Source organism: Perognathus longimembris, chromosome 28, assembly GCF_023159225.1.
Source record: "Perognathus longimembris pacificus isolate PPM17 chromosome 28, ASM2315922v1, whole genome shotgun sequence".
NCBI classification, from domain to species: domain Eukaryota; kingdom Metazoa; phylum Chordata; class Mammalia; order Rodentia; family Heteromyidae; genus Perognathus; species Perognathus longimembris.
Genome location: NC_063188.1, coordinates 77,652,676 through 77,672,747, shown reverse-complemented (window position 1 = coordinate 77,672,747; position 20,072 = coordinate 77,652,676). Strand labels below are relative to the sequence as shown.

Here is a 20,072-nt window from a genome sequence, read left to right as displayed (position 1 = left end):
GACCAAGAAAAGCCAACAACCCTCTTGAGCTTCAGCCTCCCCAACTACTCTTTTCCTAAGAGACAGGTGAAGAAACAGCTTCATTCTATGTCCCAGTCATTCCCATTCACACACTGAACCACAAGCTCTCTCTCAGGACACAGATTGAGCATTTTTTTTCTTTTTGGTCTGAGACCAGAACTCAAACTTAGTACCTGACTCTCACTCATTGGCTGGTGCTTGCTCTAACAGCCACATCTCCAACCCCAGGTTGAGCTTCTTAATACCCTACTCTCAAATCTTTGCAATCCTGAGAGCCCTATCTATTCCCTCTACCTTCAACAGATCCCCACCCCTTCTCACCACCACCACAGCCCTGTCACTATCAGACCACCATTCACCAGGACTACTCTAGTAGCTTCTTCTCTGCTGATTCCTTGCAGGGGAGTAGGGTGGGGGGCTTCTACAATCTATAGGAGAAATCCTATTAAAACTTAACTTAAATGCAAGTGCCTGTGGCTAACGGCTATAATTCTAAACTACTCATGATTTGAAGCCAGCCTGGGCAGGAGAGTCTATGAGACTCTTTACACTAAATTACCCAAAAAGCCAGAAGTGGAGCTTGTGGCTCAAGTGGTAGAGCCCTAGCAAAAAGAAGTTTATGCGAGAGTGTAAGATATCACAAGAAATGTACTCACTGCCCTATTATGTAACTGTACCCCTTTTGCACAACACCTTGTCAACAAAATTTAATAAATAAAATTTTTAAAAGTTTATGGACAGTGCCCAGGCCCGAAGTCAAGCCCTAGGATTAGCATGCACACCACACCCCCCCACACCCCCACACACATTCAAAATCCCATTGTTTCTGACACACACTTGTGCACACACACCCCACCCCCTACCCCAAAATCCCATTGTTTCTGCCTCACTCCAAGAAAGAAGGAAACCTCTCCACAGCCCCATCTCCCTACCCAACCTGACCACACCATCTCCCTGACTGAATACATAAGTACTACATTCTATTTAGCTATACTGGCCTTGCTACAGGCTGTGCCTAATTTACAGCAGATGTACTGGCCCAGTCCTCTGACTTCCTCATCTTTGTGTATAGCTAATGTCCTCCTCACTTCTACAAGCTTTTGCTCAAGTCTCACCTGTTCTAAGGTATATGCTAATCACATTATTTAACCCTATGGGCTTTTGCCTCTCTCCACTCAGTCCCAGTCATTCTCTGTACTCAGATTCTCCATTTTTCAGCTATCACACTTCTCAACTAAGAAGCTTTTTTGCTCAAGGCCAGCACTCTACCACTATGAGCCACAGCTCCACTTCTGGCTTTTAGGGGTAATTTAGTGGAAAGAGTTTCATAGACTTTCCTGCCCAGGCTGGTTTCAAACTATAATCATCAGAGCTCAACCTCTTGAGTAACTAGGATTACAGGCGTGAGCCAGCAGCGCCTAGCAAGTCTCTCTCTCAATAGGTAGGATCACTGCGAACAGAGCAGTGTGCTCTGAGTTTACATCTTCAGTACAGAGCCTGGCATGCAAGGGTGTGAAACAACGCTTGTCTCTCTATACCTAGCATGGATCACTTGTGTCATTGGCAGCAGAGGCCATTCTCCCTCACTTCTTTAGCACAAGTGTTTTGAGATCTAAGGCACAATGCCAAGACGAGTTACAGATGTGGCTGGGAGCTCACTTCCTTCCTTCCCTGATGTCACAACCACTTCATTTTTCTCTATTCATTTGGGGACAAAACAGAGGAAGTAAATATGGGGTTTTCTTTGCCTGACCAGTCCCTGACCCACCTGACTGGTGCCTCGGACCTGGCGGGCCTGTTTCTCCTGATCCCTCAGCCACTGCAAATAGGATTCTCGGGCCACCTGTTCCTCAATGGCCTCGTTTGTGGCCTCCCAGTCTGTGGCTCGTTTCTTGTCTTCTAACATTTGTTGTTCAATCCACGATTCTTCTGATGTCTTTATGGCATTCTTCATTAAGGACTGTTCTGCAAACTGCAAAGGGGAGAAAAACAGGAATGTTGGGTGACCTTCAAAAACTGGTAAAGAACTAAATTTGTAACCATTCTAGGAGGTTATTTGTCTGATTTGGACTTGTTTCATGTAATGGTTACAAAATAGGTTCAGAAATATAGTCTCACAAGCTCCAGCAAAGACCACAACAAAAAGGAAGGTACTCCCACAAAGAAACTCTTGACAGAGAGGCTGTCTATGGTTCAGGGACTGGGGGAAAACAGGCTTCAGTTATGAGACCGGTCATTCCAAACTGATACACACACTCAGAAGCCCTAACCCAACCTCAAGATATCTCAGAGGAGGCACTAAGTCTAAGGCAGCAGCTACCTGTAAACTTGTCCTTAAAGAAGCCTCACCTAGTGATGACTCAGTTTCACAACACCTTCCTTACATATACTCAGATGGAGCAGAAAAAAGATGGAGCAGAAAAAAGATGAGCAGAGAACAGAGCTCAGCAGACACAGGGTGAAGGGAGTAGGGGACTAGGTGAGGCTCTGGGAGATGAAGGACCAAGACTGGTATGGCATAGATGCTATGAGTTATAGGGCACTATATCATGTTAGGATGTGAGATACAACAGCGTTTTAAAATATGAAACAGCAGGAAAAATAAGTCTCATGGCATAAATATTGCTTTGTGAAGCTTTAGTTAACATCATCATCATCATCATTGTTGTTTTGTGACAAGCTCTTGGCTCAGGATGGCCTTGAGCTCACAATTCTCTGCCCTACCTTCTGGAGTGCTGGGATTAAAAGCACTTACATCACACCCATTAACTTTTTTCTAAAAAAAGAAAAAGGCAGGTCTATAATCTTAGCTATTCGGGAGGCTAAGATCTGAGAATAAGGGTTAAAGTCAGCCTGGGCAAGAAACTCCCTGAGGCTATTATTTCTAGTTAACTACCAAAAAACTCTGGGAGAAGAGCTGTGGCACAAGGGGTAGAGCCCTCGCCTTAAGCAAAAACAAAACAAAACAAAACCAAAACTCAAGGACAACACCCAGGTCCCTGGAGTTCAAGCCCCAGGACTGGCATAGAATTAACTAATAAATTGCTAGTACTGGGAAATGAACTCAGTAATCCCTCTATCACTTGAGCCACACTTTAGTCCATCAGTTAACATTGCCATACACATTCCACATAGAAATGCATGTGAGTTAAGTATTGGTATACAATGTAATTCTCTACTGTGCAGAAAAGTGAGGGACAAAACAATTTTAATATAAGAAAATGGAGTAAGCGTGTAGTAATGATAAAACACAAATGGAAAGCTTCGGGTTCCATCCGAACACTGATAAAAAAAAAACAACAACCAAAAGAAAAAAAACCCTAAAAACTAAAATTAGGTAAGCAATCTAAACACAGAATTCAAAAAAAAGATAAACAGACGGTAAACAGATATGTAAAAATGCTTGGTCTGGGGATATCGCTCAGTGATAAATCACTTTAAAAAGCTGGATATTAATTCATGTACATATGAATTAGTGTTTGTGGTTTTTGTGCCTTTCTTTGGAAACTGACCTTTTCTGGTCTCCCTGTGAATTGGTACCTTGGGTCCTGCTTCTTTGTCATGTCTCTTTGTTATTTATTTCTAACAACCAACTCTAAAGATAAGGAAGCAAAGGACTTCTTCTTTTTGGTCTCCCGGTGAATTGGTACCTTGGGGTCCTGCTTTCTTTAGTCATGTCTCTTTGTTATTTATTTCTAACACCCAACTCCAAAGATAAGGAAGCAAAGGACTTCTTGTAATTAGTCTTAGAGAATATAAAGGACCCTATACCCTTTACTTCACATAAGGTGTATACATGTGCACATCTGAAAGAAGTTGGGAGGAGGGCACAGAATGAGTGGAAAATGGGAGTAAAAATACAGTAGAAAGGGCCCAACAGCTACAATGGACACTGATGAGAACAAACTAAGCAACTCAAGGACAGCAGGGAGAGGGAATACATGAGCGAAAAAGAAGGAAGAGATTACATTAAGCAAAAGAAAAGCAATGTATATGTATATATCACCTGATCTGGGAGGAATTGTTTTATTGTTAATAATCATAGAGGTCATAAGCATTATAGACACAATTGACAATGTACACCGAGGGGAAGATTTTTTTTAAGAAATGAAGAAAGCAAGGGGGGTGGGCTGAGGGGTGGGGAGAAGGAAGGAGGGAGAAAAATGAGGAAGGGGGTAACAAGTATGACAAGAAATGTATATATATTCAGTACCTTAAGTATGTGACTGTAACCCCTCTGTACATCATCTTTTTTTTTTTTTTGCCAGTCCTGGGGCTTGGACTCAGGGCCTGAGCACTGTCCCTGACTTCTTTTTGTTCAAGGCTAACACTCTGCCACTTGAGCCACAGCGCCACTTCTGGTCGTTTTCTATATATGTGGTGCTGGGGAATGGAACCCAGGGCTTCATGTATATGAGGCAAGCACTCTCGCCACTAGGCCATATTCCCAGCCCTTTGTACATCATCTTGACAATAAAAAAAAATTCCCAGCCCTTTGTACATCATCTTGACAATAAAAAAAAGAAGCTGGGGCTGGGAATATGGCCTAGTGGTAAGAGTGCTTCTCTCATATACATGAAACCCTGAGTTCCATTCCCCAGCACCACATATATAGAAAACGGCCAGAAGTGGCGCTGTGGCTCAAGTGGCAGGGTGCTAGCCTTGAGCAAAAAGAAGCCAGGGGCAGTGCTCAGGCCCTGAGTCCAAGCCCCAGGACTGGCAAAAACAAAAAGAAGTTAAACACTATCATTAGGCAAGTAAAAAAAGATAGTATGCTACAACTACACATCTAAACAGAATGGCCAAAATTCAAAATAAATGGTGGGAAGATTGTTACAAAGGATGGAGAACAAGTTTTGATTTTGGCAGGTAGTACTCGAGTTTGAGCTACACAGGTACTTAACCACCTAAGCTACATCCTAAGCGCCTAGGAATTTAGGAACTTTGTAATGATAGGGAGTGGGGTACAAAAAAATGTACCCACTTCAGAAGATAGGTTAGCAGTTTCTTACGAATCAAAGCATGGTCTTATATGACCCAGTAATCTTGCTTGTAGATATTTATATAATCTAAAACCTTATGTCCACATAAAAATCTGTAGACAGTAGCTTTATTCATAAACACCAAAAACTAGAGATGCTAGCCTAGTATATTGGTGGCTCATGACTGCAATTCTGGCTACTCAGGAGATTGAGTCCTGGAGGAGTGTGGTTCAAAGCCAGCCCCTGCAGAAAAGTTTGAGTCTGTCTTCAGTTAGGCAACAAAATGCCAGACTGGAAATATGGATCAAGTGGTAAAACACCAGCTTAAAGCAAGACAGCCAAGTCAAATTATGAGACCCTGAGTTCAGGCCTGAGTTCAAGCTCCAAGTCCCACCACCAAAAAATAAAATAAAATAAACTTTTTTAAATTGGAGGGAACTTAATGCAACCAATCTATCTCAAAACACTAGTTGTTGGTATGTCTCCAAAGACATTCTACAACAGGCAAAACCAGAGTAAATAAACTAGTGGTTGTAGATAGGTGAACATGTGCAGCAGAAACTTTCAAGATGCAGAAAGAAAAAGGAATATTCCCAAAAAGGTAGGTAGTTAGGGTAAGTCAAAACACGTAGAAATTTACAAAACAAAGACTAATCCTCAAGGCACACAGATTTAAAAAAAAGACCAATTAAGAGCCCAAGGGGAATTTAGAACACAAAGCAGACAGTGACAAAAGAATCTAAATAAATTACAAATGTATGCAAGGACCTGCAGGGAACTGGTAACCTAAGGCATCCTGAAAGTGAATGGAATTTGTAACACTAAAGGCAAAAGGAATTGTGCCGACCAGTTGGTCCTCCAGGGGGTACCAAGTTAATGAGTAGGTCCCAACTTACTTATCTATATGCACATAGTAGTTATGTAAATAGTGGGTGCTGGGTGGGAAAGGTTTCCCACCTTTGGAGTGGGAATTTAACTCACAACTAGGGGAGATCATCATTCCAGTCACTGTAAAAACTCAAATTTAGTTTTTTTTTCTTTTTATTGCACCCATCTTGGGGCCTGAATTCAGGACCTGCGCACCATCCCTTAACTTTTGTGCTCAAAGCTGGCACTCTACCACTACTTCCAGCTTTTGGTAGATATTAAAAGAGTCTCATTGACTTTCCTGCAACCAGCTTCCCTTCAAACCATAAGCCTCAGATCTCAATCTCATGAGTAGCTAGGATTACAGGGATGAGACACCAGCACCCAGCTTCATGCTTAGTTTAATGCAGATTTAGATGCCTATATTTACATATACTGATAAATATGTGAGCACAGATATTAGTGTGTATATGCACACATAGTGCCTAGCTCTGTGAGTTAAGAGGACACAGAAGCAAGGACAACCCAGTGACAAAGCACATTCAGCACTTAACTCTGGGTTTCTACTAACATTCTGTAATAAAATTTTCTAGTGCAAAAATGGCTACTTCTAGGACTAAAAAATACCAGAGATAAACCTGAAGCACCTTGTAAGACCAAAAACTGATGAACCTGCAAACACCTTGTGAGACCAAAAAACCAAGGAAATGCTTTATTAAAAAAGTTGGGACTGGGGCTGGGAATATGGCCTAGTGGCAAGAGTGCTTGCCTCCTACACATGAAGCTCTCGGTTCGATTCCCCAGCACCACATATATGGAAAACGGCCAGAAGGGGCGCTGTAGCTCAGGTGGCAGAGTGCTGGCCTTGAGCGGGAAGAAGCCAGGGATGGTGCTCAGGCCCTGAGTCCAAGGCCCAGGACTGGCCAAAAAAAAAAAAAGTTGGGACTGTATTTGCACTCTCCCTTGGAAAAAAAGAAAAAGTTGGGCTGAGGCTGAGATCTGAGGATCATGGCTAGAAGCCAGCCAGAGTAGTAAAGTCCATGAAACCCCCATCTCCAATTAACCTCTCAAAAGCTGGAAATAGAGCTGTGGCTCAAGTGGTACAAGCTAGCCTTGAGGTCAATAGCCCAGACACAGCATGTAGGCCCAGAGTCCCAGGATCTGCACACACAAAAATTATTGGATGTTGAGAATCTGGTTAAATGGTACAGTGCTTGCCTAGCATGCATGGGTTTAATTCCTCCGTACCACATAAAAAGAAAAAGCTGGAAGTGGCTCAGTGGCTCAAGTGATCAAGTGCTAGCCTTGAGCAAAAGGAAGCTCAGGGACAGTGTCAAGGCCCTGAATTCAAGCCCCAGGACTAGCAAAAAAATTGGAATGGGCCTGGGAGCTAGTGGTTCATGCCTTTAATCCTTGCTACTCAGAAGGTTGGAGTCTCACGAAAGTCCCAGAGACTATCTCCAAGTAACCATCAAATGTCAAAAGTGGAGGTGTGGTTCAAGAGTTAGAATGCCAGCATTGAATAAAAAGCTAAGAGACAGAGCCCAGGCCTTGAGTTCAAACCCTAGTACTGGAACCAATTAAAAAACTTGAAACAGGAACTAACAAAGGAAGCACTCAATGGTAGAATGGTTGCCTGGCATGTGTGAGGCTCTCTGCATTATATCCCCAGAAATACACACATATTAACACACCCATATATGTGTGCATGACAATTAAAACTAAAAGCTGGCAGAAATTCATCAACAAAGTAAGTGTGGCCAGGGCTCCAGTGGCTGACTTCTGTGATCCTAGCTACTCAGGAGAGTGAGATCTGAGGACCATAGTTCACAGTCATCCCAGGCAGTAAAGTCCATGAGACTCCTGTTATCTCCAATTAATCACCAAAAAGCTGAAGTAGAGCTGTGGCTCTATTGGTAGAATACTAGCCTTGACCACTAAAACTCAGGGACAACATCCAGGCCCTGAGTTCAAGCCCTAGGACTGGCAAAGAAAATGTAGGATGGGATTAAAACTAAGTATAGGGCTGGGAATATGGCCTAGTGGCAAGAATTCTTGCCTCATATACCTGAAGCCCAGGGTTCGATTCCCCAGCAACACATATATAGAAAATGACCAGAAGTGGCGCTGTGGCCCAAGTGGCAGAGTGCTAGCCTTGAGCAAGGAGAAGCCAGGGAGAGTGCTCAAGGCCCTGAGTCCAAGCGCCAGAACTGGCAAAAAAACAAACAAACAAAAAAAAAAACCTAAGTATAATCTGGGTCTGGTGGCTCATGCATGTAATCCTAGCAACTTAGAAATCTGAGATCTGAAGATCATAATTCAAAGCCAGTCTGGCAATAAGTCCATGCATGAGACTCTTATCTCCGATTAATCACTAAAAAAAAAAAAAAATCAGAAGTAGAGCTGTGGCTCCACTGGTAGAGAGCAAACCTATTACAAAAAACGCTCAGGGGGCTGGGAATGTGGCCTAGTGGCAGAGTGTTTGCCTCATGTGCAATAAAGCCCTGGGTTCGATTCCTCAGCACCACATACACAGAAAAAGCCAGAAGTGGCACTGTGGCTCAAGTGGTAGAGGGCTAGCCTTGAGCAAAAAATAAGCCAAGGACAGTGCTCAGGCCCTGACTCAAAGCCCCAGGACTGGCAAAACCAAAACCAAACAAAAACATAACCCTACTATGTTGGAGGATGTGTTGGTGTTAGTGTCCTAAAATGAGGCAAGACCACTTTCTGTATTTTAAGTAATGAAATCTGAATCGACATTATCAAAATCCTCAAGAGGTGAGGGAGAAAAGGAGGGAAGGAAGGAAGGAAGGAAGGAATGAGAATTTGTCAGCATGCTCTGGAAAATGTACTGCTCCCCTCTTATTTTTGTGGAGGGTGCTGGTACTGAGGTTTGAACTCAGGGTCTGGGCACTGTCCAGCTTTTTTGCTTAAGGCTAGTACTCTGTTTGGGCCACAGCTCCACTTTCAGATTTTTGGGGGTTAATTGGAAATCAAGAGCCTCACAGCTCTGAGGATCACAGTTTGAAGCCAGCCCAGGCTGAAGTCACTAAGTCACTGAAACTCTTATCTCCAATAAACTACTCAGAAAAGTCAGGCTGGCACTGGTGACTCATATACCTGTAATCCTAGCTACTTGGGAGGCTGAGATTTGAGGATTGAGGTTCAAAAACAGGCTGGGCAGGAAAGGCTCTGAGACTCATATCCAATTAACAACCAGAAAAAACAGAAATGGTACTATATGGCTCAGAGTGGTAGAGCACTAGCCTTGAGCTGAAGAGCTCAGGGACAGTGCCCAGCCCTAGAATTCAAGTCCCCTGACCTACCAAAAAGAAAAAGAAAAAGTAAAAAATGTCACTGTGGCTCAAGTGGTAGAGCACTAGCCTTGAGTGCAAACAGGGACCAGCCAAAAAATCTCTGGCTGGCTTTGAACTTCAGTCCTCAGGCCTGAGCCTCCTGAGTAACTAGGATAACAGGAGTGAGCCATCAGCACCAAACTTACTATGCCCTACTGACATCAACTGCATCTGCCTGGGGTGAAGTGCTTTTCGTTCAGTCAGGCTGCCCAAAACGTTTGTACAACCTGCCTTAGGGATCCACATCTGGTAAGCTATGACTCGTGGCCTATATTAAGATTCAAGTTTCTGTGATCCCAGTAGACAGTCCACATGGATGTCAAGATACTCAGTCTAAGCTCTACCTTAGTCTCTCCAAACAGGACTCTGTACCCTAAAATGTCAGACCACCACAGGAGTAAAAGATGACTGAGCCAGCTCATTGCAATCTGAAACCACAGAATGACCCTGAGAGACACTGGTAATAACTTTCCAATTTCACACACAGATGAGCCCTTAGGGTAGACCCAGAAAGAAGATAGGACATGTCTGTGGGCTAGAGGCAGCATCAAGGCTCCATATCTGTCTAGCACATTGGGCAAAATTACTCACTTACCCCTGGTTTAAAAGATGGGAGTCCCAGTCCTACACCAATGGTGGCCTTATTAGGATTCACCACTGAATTATAGTGAATATTCCGGTGATAGCTGACACGAATGGGTTCATCTTCATTTTGATGGATTCCATGGAATGTGTTGATAGGTTCTGCAGAGAAAGAGAAGGAAGGAGCATCCACAGGGGGCCAGGTATGGCAGTCTCAGTTGAGGCACCATTAAGGCCCTCACCTACCCACTACAGAAGTACCTGTGCTATATTGGTACACCTCTACAGGGCGGTTGTACATCTCTGCCATGGCCTGCATCTCAATGTGGTTGCCATGGCAATTGTTTTTCCTCTTCCGGTTGATATAGGTTGTGAAGTCTTCTGTGACATAGTTAGAGAAGTAGTCTGCATTCTTCATCTGTGAAATAGATTGGAAGATCTAGGTCTAAATGCAATGATCTTCCCACCCTCCACGCCCCCAAGTCCTCCCTAGGGTTCTTACCAGATAGTCCATGCAGTGCTTTCGCACAACCTCATGCATGTCCTGGTCGCCATATACCTGGTCAGCTGAGGAGATAGAAGAAAGGAGAAGCTGGGGTCAGAGCTGCTACCAGAGAAGAGTTCTGCAGGTGATGAGGAAAAACTCCCTTTCCTACCCCAAGGCCTGGAGAGTTCTTGCCCTTGTGTAGTGGGAACAGGTTCGTGAAAACAAAGAGGAAAGCAAGGATAATCTTGAAGAATGAGAGCAAGATGAGCGGAATACAACTATGGGTTGATGTAACTACAGGTTTCTTCAGCAGGTACCTTTGTTTAGGGTGTAACTCAGACAAACATTCTAAGTCACATAAGTGGCCTTGTGTACCATCCATATTGGGTATTATATTCCCTTTTAATTTTCACTTCAGGAAACATTAGGCTGAAGGAGACTGTGACTTGTTCAATGTCACAAAGAGTCAGTCTGTAAGATCAACTCTGGGATTCAATTTTCCTCACTCTAAAGCAGGGGTGGGGAACATCTGGCCAGGGGGCTTTATAAGGTCCTCAAAATCACTGGCTACATGATGAGACAGACATGCCTGCTTCTCTCATCAGCTGCTCTAGGCCACTGGCCTGCATTGATAATTTTGTATGGCCTGCAAATGATGTTATAAATATCCAATTCCCCTTGGCAGAAAAAAAGAATGAAAACCACGCACCAGTGACTAATGCCTCTAATCCTAGCTACTCAGGAGGATGAGACCTGGATCTCAGTTTGAAGCAGGCCTGGGCTAAAAGCCTGGAAGATTCAATCTCCAATTAGCAAGTAAAATGAAAGACTAGAAGCACGGCTCAACTGGTAGAGCACCAGCTGTGAGCAAGAAAGCCAAGGGAGAGCACAAGGCCTTTGTACTTGCACCAAAAAGAGGAATGAACAAGATCCTGGGGCTCAATCTCCAGTACCACACATGTACACACGAGGATGGATGGGAGGGAGGGAGGGAAAGCAGGAGGGAGGAAGAGAAGGAAGGAGGGAGAGAAAGAGGGAGGGAGAGAAGGAGGGAGGAAAAGAGCCTGGTGCCAGTAATCCTAGCTACTTGCAAGGTAGAGATCAGGGTACCAAAGTTTGACCCTTGTCAACCCACAGCTTGGCATAGTGGCATGTTCTTATTGTGTCAGTTATGTGGGATGCTGAGATCAGAAGGATTGTGGTTCCACCTCAGTCCAGGCAGAAAGTCCAGAACACTCCATTTCAACGGAAGAGCTGAACATAGTACCACGCACCTGTCATCCCAGCTATGATGGGGAACATAAAATAGGCAGATAGTGCTGGGCACTGGTGGGTCACACGGGTAATCCTAGACACCCAGGAGGATAAGATCTGAGAAATGGGGCTGGGAATGTGGCTTAGTGGTAGAGTGCTTGCCTAGCATGCATGAAGCATTAGGTTCCATTCCTCAGTACCACATAAAAAGAAAAGGCCAGAAGTGGTGCTGTGGCTCAAGTGGTAGAGTACTAAATTGAGCAAAAGAAGTTCAGGAACAGTGCCCAGGCCCTGAGTTCAAGCCCTGGGAGTGGCAAAAAAGAAAAGAGGTGAGACATGCGGTTCAAAGTTAGCCAAGATAGGAAAGTTTGCAAGACTCTTATATCCAATCAACCACCCAAAAGCTATAAGTAGACCTGTGGCTCAATTAGTATAGTGCTGTCCTTGTGCAAAAAATATAAAGGACAGCACCCAGGACCTGAGTTTAAACTCCAATACTGGGGCTCCTGTGCACGCACACATGCACATGCACACGCACACACACACACACACACACACACAAATATATATATATATACACATATACATACATACTATATCTATCTATATGTTCTGATGAGGGACTGGACAAAAAGGATGACTATCTCAAAATAACCAGTGCAAGGATGGGCACCAGTGGCTCACGCTTGTAAATCCCAGCTACTCAGGATGCTGAGATCTGAGGATCGTGGTTCAAAGCCAGCCCAGGCAGAAAAGTCCCCTCCCCATGAGACTCTTATCTCCAATTAAGTACTCAAAAACAGAAGTGGTGGTATGGCTCAAGTGGTAGAGCACTAGCCTTGAGGAAAAAGAGGCTCAGGGACAGTGCCTAGGCCCTGATTTCAAGCCCTACAACTAACAAAAAGAAAATAACTAGTGCAAAAAAGGCTGGAGGTAGCATGGCTTAGCAGTAGAGCATGTGTCAAGCAAGTCTGAGACACTGAGTTCAATCCCCAATACTGGAAGAAAAAAAAGGAAAGAAAAATTTCAAGCCTAATTCTGCCAGATAATAGTGATCTAAGTGACTCTGACTTCTATGCCACATTTGTAAAATAGAAGCAAGAGAATAATGATCTGAAGACCACTTGGTGGTATTCAATTAGATAATGGGTATAAAGTGACTAGCAGTGGGCCTGGGGGCAGAGGACTGAAGCAAACAGCCAGGCACCTGTACTTTTAGTGATATGAATATCATAATTCCAAGCTAGCTAGGGCAGAAAAGGCCATAAAACTTTTGCGTGCCAGTTCTAGGGCTTGAACTCAGGGCCCAGGTGCTGTCCCTGAGCTTTTTTTGCTCAAGGCTAGTACTCTACCACTTGAGCCACAGCTCCGCCTCCAGCTATTTTTGGTGCTTAATTGAACCTAAGAGTCTCCAGGAATTTTCCAGCCCAGGCTGGTTTCAAATCCCAGGCCTTGGGTCTGGGAGTGTGACCTAGTGGTAAAGTGCTTTCCTATCATGCATGAAGCCCTGGGTTCAATTCCTCAGTACCACATACACAGAAAAAGCTCCAAGTGCTGCTGTAGCTCAAGTGGTAGAGTGCTAGCCTTGAGCAAAAAAAGCTCAAGGACAGTGCCCAGGCTCTGAGTTCAAGCCCCATGACTGGCAAAAAAAAATCAAATCACAGTCCTTGGATCTCAGACTCCTGAGAAGTTAGGATTACAGGTGTGAGCCACTAGGGCCTGGCCGGAAGACATTCATCTCCAATTAACCACCAAAAAGCCAGAATTGGAGCTCTTAGCTCAAGTAGCAGAACACCATCCTTGAATGAAAAGGCCACAAGACAGCTAGGCACCAGTAACTCATGTCTTGGATCTCCCCCCACCCCCACCCCCACCTCCCAAAAAAACCCTGTCCCTGCCTTACAGGAAAACACAGTTTAGTTAGAAATAAAACATACATACACCTAAATGGAGTTGGAGACCAGGCTCAAGTTGTAGAGTGCCAGACTAGCAAGCAAGAGGGAGGCATGGGTTGAAACTCCAGTTAAAATTTGAAATAACTGAAAGTGACACTGTGGCTCACAGTGGTAGAGCACCAGCCTTGAGCAAAAGAGCTCAGGGACAATGCCCAGGTCCTGAGTTTAAGCCCCATGGCCCACAAAAAAATAATTTTAAAATAATCTATAAGAACGTGGACAGTGGCTGGGAACATGGCCTAATGGTAGAGTGCTTGCCTCATATACATGAAGCCCTGGGTTCGATTCCTCAGCACCACATATATAGAAAAAGCCAGAGGTGGCGCTGTGGCTCAAGTGGCAGAGTGCTAGCCTTCAGGAAAAAGAAGCCAGGGACAGTGCTCAAGCCCTGAGTTCAAGGCCCAGGACTGGCAAAAAGAAAAAGAAAAGAAAAGAAGGTGGACAGCGTAGCCTGTGGCTTAAATAATTCAGGCACTATGGATTCTGGTCAAATTAAGGGGAGAGAAAATCAGGTTTCCTCTGCCTGCTTGAAGATCCTCAAACATTCTCATCCTTTGGGACACACTTTCCATATACTTCAGTGCCTATTATCTTACATATTCTTAATATTTATTTATTTGGTGCTGGGGATAAAACTAAAGGTCTCACATATGCTAAGGAAGAACTTTATCTCAACTATACCTCCAGTTCCCTACTCCCCAGAGCACCTCTATCACCATACTCATCAAAGGTATGTAGAGACTTCTTTCTGCTCAACAAAACCGGGCTCCTACTGGAGGCAGAGATCAGTTCATACCTAAAACCCAACCCCCAGACTCATGGCCCAAAATACAAAGGAAATCAGAATGCTGAGCTGATAGATAGGCTAGGGATAGAGCTGGGATGCTTCTCTCTAAGAAATTAAAGTGCTGTCTTTGTTTTCTGTCTTATTTGTTCATTTATCCGTCTTTGGGGGCACAGAAATGGTGGGACGAAGGGTAAACAAATGCAGCAGTGGTGCTCACTGGACACTATGCTGAAAATGAACTTGTGGGTAGGGACAGGAAGGAAAAACTGGGAGAGAGTGAAGGAAGAAGATGATGCTGGCTGAAAACAAATGTGATCATTACCTGACTTATGAAACCGTAACCTTCTGTATATCACCTTTATAATAACAAGAAAAAAGTTAAAGAAATTGGGCTTTACGATCAGACAAGCCTGATTTCCATTGGCTGCCACAAAGAGGGAATTTCCCTTTGTTTCCCCCAGAAGGCCATGGCTCTGATGAGATCTCACTGGGATACACAGGCAAGGAAGGTCTCAGGACACTCAGGAAAGCTGAAGAACTCGTTCATGCCTGGTGGTCTACTTTCCAGGCCCTTGCTGCCCTCCCTGAGGGGTTCTGTATGACAAGGAGACCAAAACTACTCTGAGAGAAAATGGGCAGTGCCTGACAAGTCCTCAGAGAGGGAAGAGACCTGAAAGGAGGGGTAGGGACTCTGAAGGCGGGAAGGGGCAGCCCCATCACTGATGTAAACAAGGATGTGGCTTCTGTGGCCACACACTCCCCCAGGGGCACTTCCAGCAAGTCACATGTCCTACACACAGGCAGCCCCCCCACTGCTGCCTTTCTTAGAAGCCAGGACCACAGAATAGGCTGTGGGCTGCCCTGGGCTACTGGAGGGGTTATTTCTGTAGGCTGAGCTTGGGGTGCCAGGCTGTGCTGTGTGCAGCTGCTGTAAACAGGAACTGAGATGGGAGCAAAGGGATAAAATAGGGGTGGGCTGCCAGAGCTAGATACCAGATACAGGAAAATGGGGGAAAGAAGGGAGACTATGGTCCACGGAAGGAAGCTGCGGGTTGAATTTTATGAGAAAGTTCCCCTTTTCCCCACTGGCACGGAATAAGACCTGGGACCTCGGGGCTGAAGTGACCTCACCCATGAAGTGGAGATAATAACTCTTCTTCTACTGGTGAAGACTACAGGAGCAAGAAACAGGAACTCCACTTTTCATGAAGACAATAATTCCATCACATTGCTAGCCACCCTCAGTGTCAACCAGAATGCTATGGGAATGGCTTAGTAAGCCCTTCCTCAATTCTGTTGCACTTCTTCCACCAGAGTAAAGCCCCAAATACAGAATGATGTCTCTCCTCTTGCAAGCAGGCATGACTCTCCCTTTACTGAATCTACAGGTCCACAAATGGATCTATTTCTATATCCTTCATTCAAAACGCCAGCAAGTAAATTCACACCAAACTATTAATTTAAGTTTTTCATACAGGATCCTTAGGTATGGGCAAGTCACAACATTTATGTATACGCAAGTATACATGTATATGTAAGTATGGGAGAGACACTCCACCCACTGATTTTAGGCTATACCCTAGTTTTACAATCATTAATGTGAATGAAAATTTGCAACAGTACCTCCTCCTCTTCTTTCTTCTTTTTTTTTTTAGGTCTGAGATTGGGACTGGGACTTGGTACCTGCCACTTTCTCTCATTGGCTAGCACTCTACCAACCCCATCAAGACTGCCTCAACCAAGAAGCACCGAGGATTTCTTCAATGATAGAAGTGAGGAAAGTATATCACATCACAAGCACTCAACTATGAATTTGTTTTTCTGACTTTCACAGAACCACCTCTGTCCCTCAGAGAGCTTTCCCCTCCCAGATAGTTGTCATGGAGCTGGAGATCAGGCTGGACTTGCAAGGGGGCAGGCAAGGTAGGAGAAAGAGCTGTCCAATGACCTATAGAGGTAGGGGAATTCAGAGAACTTGTTTTGACAGAAACTGAAACTCCTCCTCTTGCTGATGCTGCACTTGGCCACCTGCACCTGTTCCCCCCTCTCATGATCCAGCTGGAACAAGTCCCCTACAATCTTACCATACTCCATTCCATCCCAAGAGGCTTCAGAAATTTTCAAGCCTTTGGTAAGTGTGGTGGTACACACACATGTAATCCAAGCACTCAGGAGGCTGAGGCAGGAAGAGCTCAAGTTCAAAGCCAGCCTGAGCTACAAAAGGAGACTCTCAAACCAAACCAAAACAAAACAAAAAAAACAGAACTAATTGCTCAGGTAGCTCACACCTGTAATCTTACCCACTCAGGAGGCTGAGACCTGAGGACCAAAGTTCAAAGCCAGACCAGGTACAAAAGTCCATGAGACTCTTATTTCAATTAGCCAGCAAAAATCCAGAAGTGGAACTGTGGTGCAAGTGGTAGAGCATAAACCTGAGTGCAAAACCTAAAGGCTAGCCCTCAGGCCCCAATTTCGAGCCCTAGTACTAACACCAAAAACAAAACCAAAAACCAACTTGGTTCCAAAGACTTCACACTCCAATTCAAATGATCCTCACCAAAGAAATCCAATTTACCCAGTTGTAACAATAACACAGAAACATAGCACACTTCACCAAAGACCATATATGGGGAATGGGGATGTGAAGGTTGAGGCCAGCCTCTTAAAGAGTACTGGACCCAAGTGACATTACCATCCCTCACCCAAGCCAGCCATCAACTCTTCTACCTTAATTCCTGTCACCAAGACTGATCTCATGTACCTCGGTTTCCCCGTGAGCTCTAACAGGAATTAGCTAGAAACCAAGAAAAGCCTGGGACTGGAGCAGATAACAGATATGAGGAGCTGTATCCTTCCTTAGGGCCACAGAGGTCAGCATGAACCATAACCCCCAAGCATTACACATTTTTGCTTTCTCTAGGCATACAGAGATACCCACAAACACTGGCACATGTGTACCCATATACACCAGGGCCTGCCAAAGAAATTCTCTGAGAGTAAATACCCATATAGCTAAGTAAATGACAACACAGAATCACTGCATGCAGCCAGTAGATGCCCTTGCCACCATCCAGGAAAAACAGAAGCCTGTGCAAATACAGGAGTGAACCCCCTCCTTCCCCACCCTACTTCCTTTCTAGGCTCTGCCAGGGGTGGACAGGAGGGGAATGACTAATGGCTTAACAGATTTGCCTCAACTTCTCTCCTCTGCTGTCTAGGCAAAGTCCTTACTCCTCAGGGTCCCTAAAATACAGTCAATATTTGCCCTGACTTATATCAAGAAGGCTCAAAAGACCAACCTATTTCTTTTTTCCTTTAATGATGCTGGTACTGGGCTTGAACTCGGGGCCTTGGGCTCCTACTCTGCTTTTTTTGCTCACAGTTGGTCTCTAATGCTTGAGCTACACTTCCAGCCAGGCTTTTTGCTGGTTAATTGGAGATAAAAATCTGGTAGAAAAGTCTGCCAGGACGAGCTTCGAACCAAGATCCCAAATCTCAGCCTCCTGAGTAGGATTACAGGCCTGAGCCACCAGCACTGGCTTGAGCTTCAATGATTTCCAAAAGGCTTTAAGTACCGGGTCCTTCCATTTGCTTTAGAGGCTACCAGGAACCATCTACTTCCCAGGTTTCTAACTGCCTGTCAGTCTACCAGAAGTGCTAAGGACAGAAAAGGAACCTTTTTGTCTGTAGGGAACCTAAAAGTAAACCAAACAATTCTAGGTACACCCTGCAGTAGGGAGTGACAGAGACCTAATCTGTTCCCTCCTACTCTAGCGGGGACACTGGCCCACTGAAAAAAAGGAGTCAAGAAAAGACCCCACTCACCTATCAAAGTAGCTGTGGCCCATAGTCCCAACTACCCCAATGGTCACACACCAGTGGAGAAGACAAGAAATCGCAGTCCCCTGGAGCCTGGTCTCTTAGATCATGTTCCTCTGCTCAATGACTCCCATGGCAAAGATGAGAAAATGGAAGGATAATGGGCAAAGAAAGGTCAAAGGAGGCTGTTGTACAGGAAATGGCCTATGGGAATCTTCTCCTTTAAGTGGCCTGGTTCAACCTCAAACACTGATGCTGCGATACTGGCTATGTGGCCCCAAAACCACAGGTTACAGTCGTGCTCGCTCTCTTGTGTGTGCGCGCATTCTCATTCTCTCTCTCTCTCTCTCTCTCTCTCTCTCTCTCATCAGTGGTGAGGCTTGAACTCAGGGCCTAGGTGCTGTCCCTGAGTTCTTTTGCTAGTGCTCTACCACTTGAGACACTGCCCAACTTCTAGCTTTTGGTAGTGAATTAAGAGATAAGACTCATGGACAGCACTCAGGCTCTGAGTTCAAGCCCTAGGACTGGCACAAAAAACAAAAAACAAACAGAAAAACGGATCTAAGATCTATCTCTCAGTGTTGATAGTCCTGTTCCAAAATAAAATGTAGAAGGGAGTGGTCCTGGTCAACATTTCTGGCCATAACAAACACAGCCACCCCTCTGGCCCACGCACACACATTCATATGGCCTCCACTTTGCCCAGAGACCATCACCATAGCATGGCCAGAGGTTTCTGCTGAGTCAAAGCCACTTGGAGAAAGGGAGAAAGGGAGGGAAAGATGCAGACTCACATTTCCAGGAGAAGGTTATCTGAGCACAGCAGGGCAGGGTGGGCCACAGGATACCTATGAAACTCCTACTGCCACTCCACCCGAGCCTTCACTGCTATTCACAAATCCCCAACTGGAGGCAGTAGGGGAGAGTTGGGGATAGCAAGTCATACTAGTTCAAAGTGAGCTTCCAGACCTCAGAGACACAACAGAGGTCGGAAAACAACATTCCTCAAAGATTTCTAACAGCAGAAGGTTACACTCACACAGAGGTCAAGAACACAGACAAGGCCAACCAGAGAGTGGACAACCCAGCTAAGAAGCTAGGGCTTCTAGGATCATAGAAAGAAATGTATTACTAGGGCTGGAGGGTATGGTTCAAGTAGTAGAGCACCAGTCTAGCAAACACAAGAATCTGAGTTCATACCCCAGTACAGATAGGAAGATCCTTTAGACACTTAAGAGTTCCCATGACAGCTCTGCTACTAATGACTCTGAGCATGTCATTTCCCTTTTATTTTTTTTAGGGGGGGGGCAGTGCTGAGGATCAAACCCAGGGCCTTATAAATGTTAGGCAAGTATTCTCCCTGAGATAATAGGCCCAACCCTTCTTTTCTGAGCCTTAATCTATTCATATCTATCTCAATGGACAATGATCCAAATTTTACAGGAGAGCCTGAAGCACCCAGATTTGCACACAGTAGGGGTCAGGAAAACAAGAGAGTGCTGTCCTGTATGTTTGCAATCTACCCAACTCTAACTCTCAGTTAAGTGCTCCTTCCAACTACTCAATGCATGGCAGGAAGTCAGAGCCTGCAGGCTTTTGCACTAAGCTAGATGACTACCATCTGTTCTTGTATAAGCTAGGTTGGAAACAGGGGGACAGCAGAAGGCCTGGGGACAAAGTCCCCTTCCCAGGCACATGTATTGTGTACTCTGCACCAAGGAAACCTCTAGATGAAGCCTAGAGACCAGGGGCCATGTACTTCAGGAGAGAGGCCATGGAACTTCTGAGGTTTTACAGAGAAAAGCCGAGGGCAGCCCAGTCACGGGAAATGTGTAGCCATAGTGCTGATAAGGAAAGGCCTTCAACCTGCTGTGGTCAGCTTTTCCTGTAAGCTTGGGCCCCTTACTGGAAGGCCCTAATGGTGTAGGAGGGGCGTTGGGAGTGTTTGGGGAGAATAGCTAG

At 44.9% G+C, this 20,072-nt stretch overlaps 1 protein-coding gene across 4 annotated transcripts in view; it reads right to left on the bottom strand.

Annotated features, from left to right (window-relative positions):
- The window catches only part of Otud5 (OTU deubiquitinase 5), a 40,241-nt gene that overhangs the window by 1,764 nt on the left and 18,405 nt on the right, over window positions 1-20,072 (bottom strand). For all 4 annotated transcript variants that reach the window (XM_048335634.1, XM_048335637.1, XM_048335636.1 and 1 more), the window contains 4 exons: window positions 10,311-10,375; window positions 10,070-10,226; window positions 9,822-9,970; window positions 1,790-1,993 (listed from right to left, as the gene is read on the bottom strand). In XM_048335634.1, the coding sequence (XP_048191591.1) occupies window positions 1,790-1,993; window positions 9,822-9,970; window positions 10,070-10,226; window positions 10,311-10,375 (575 nt within the window). The remainder of the gene's footprint in view (window positions 1-1,789; window positions 1,994-9,821; window positions 9,971-10,069; window positions 10,227-10,310; window positions 10,376-20,072) is intronic.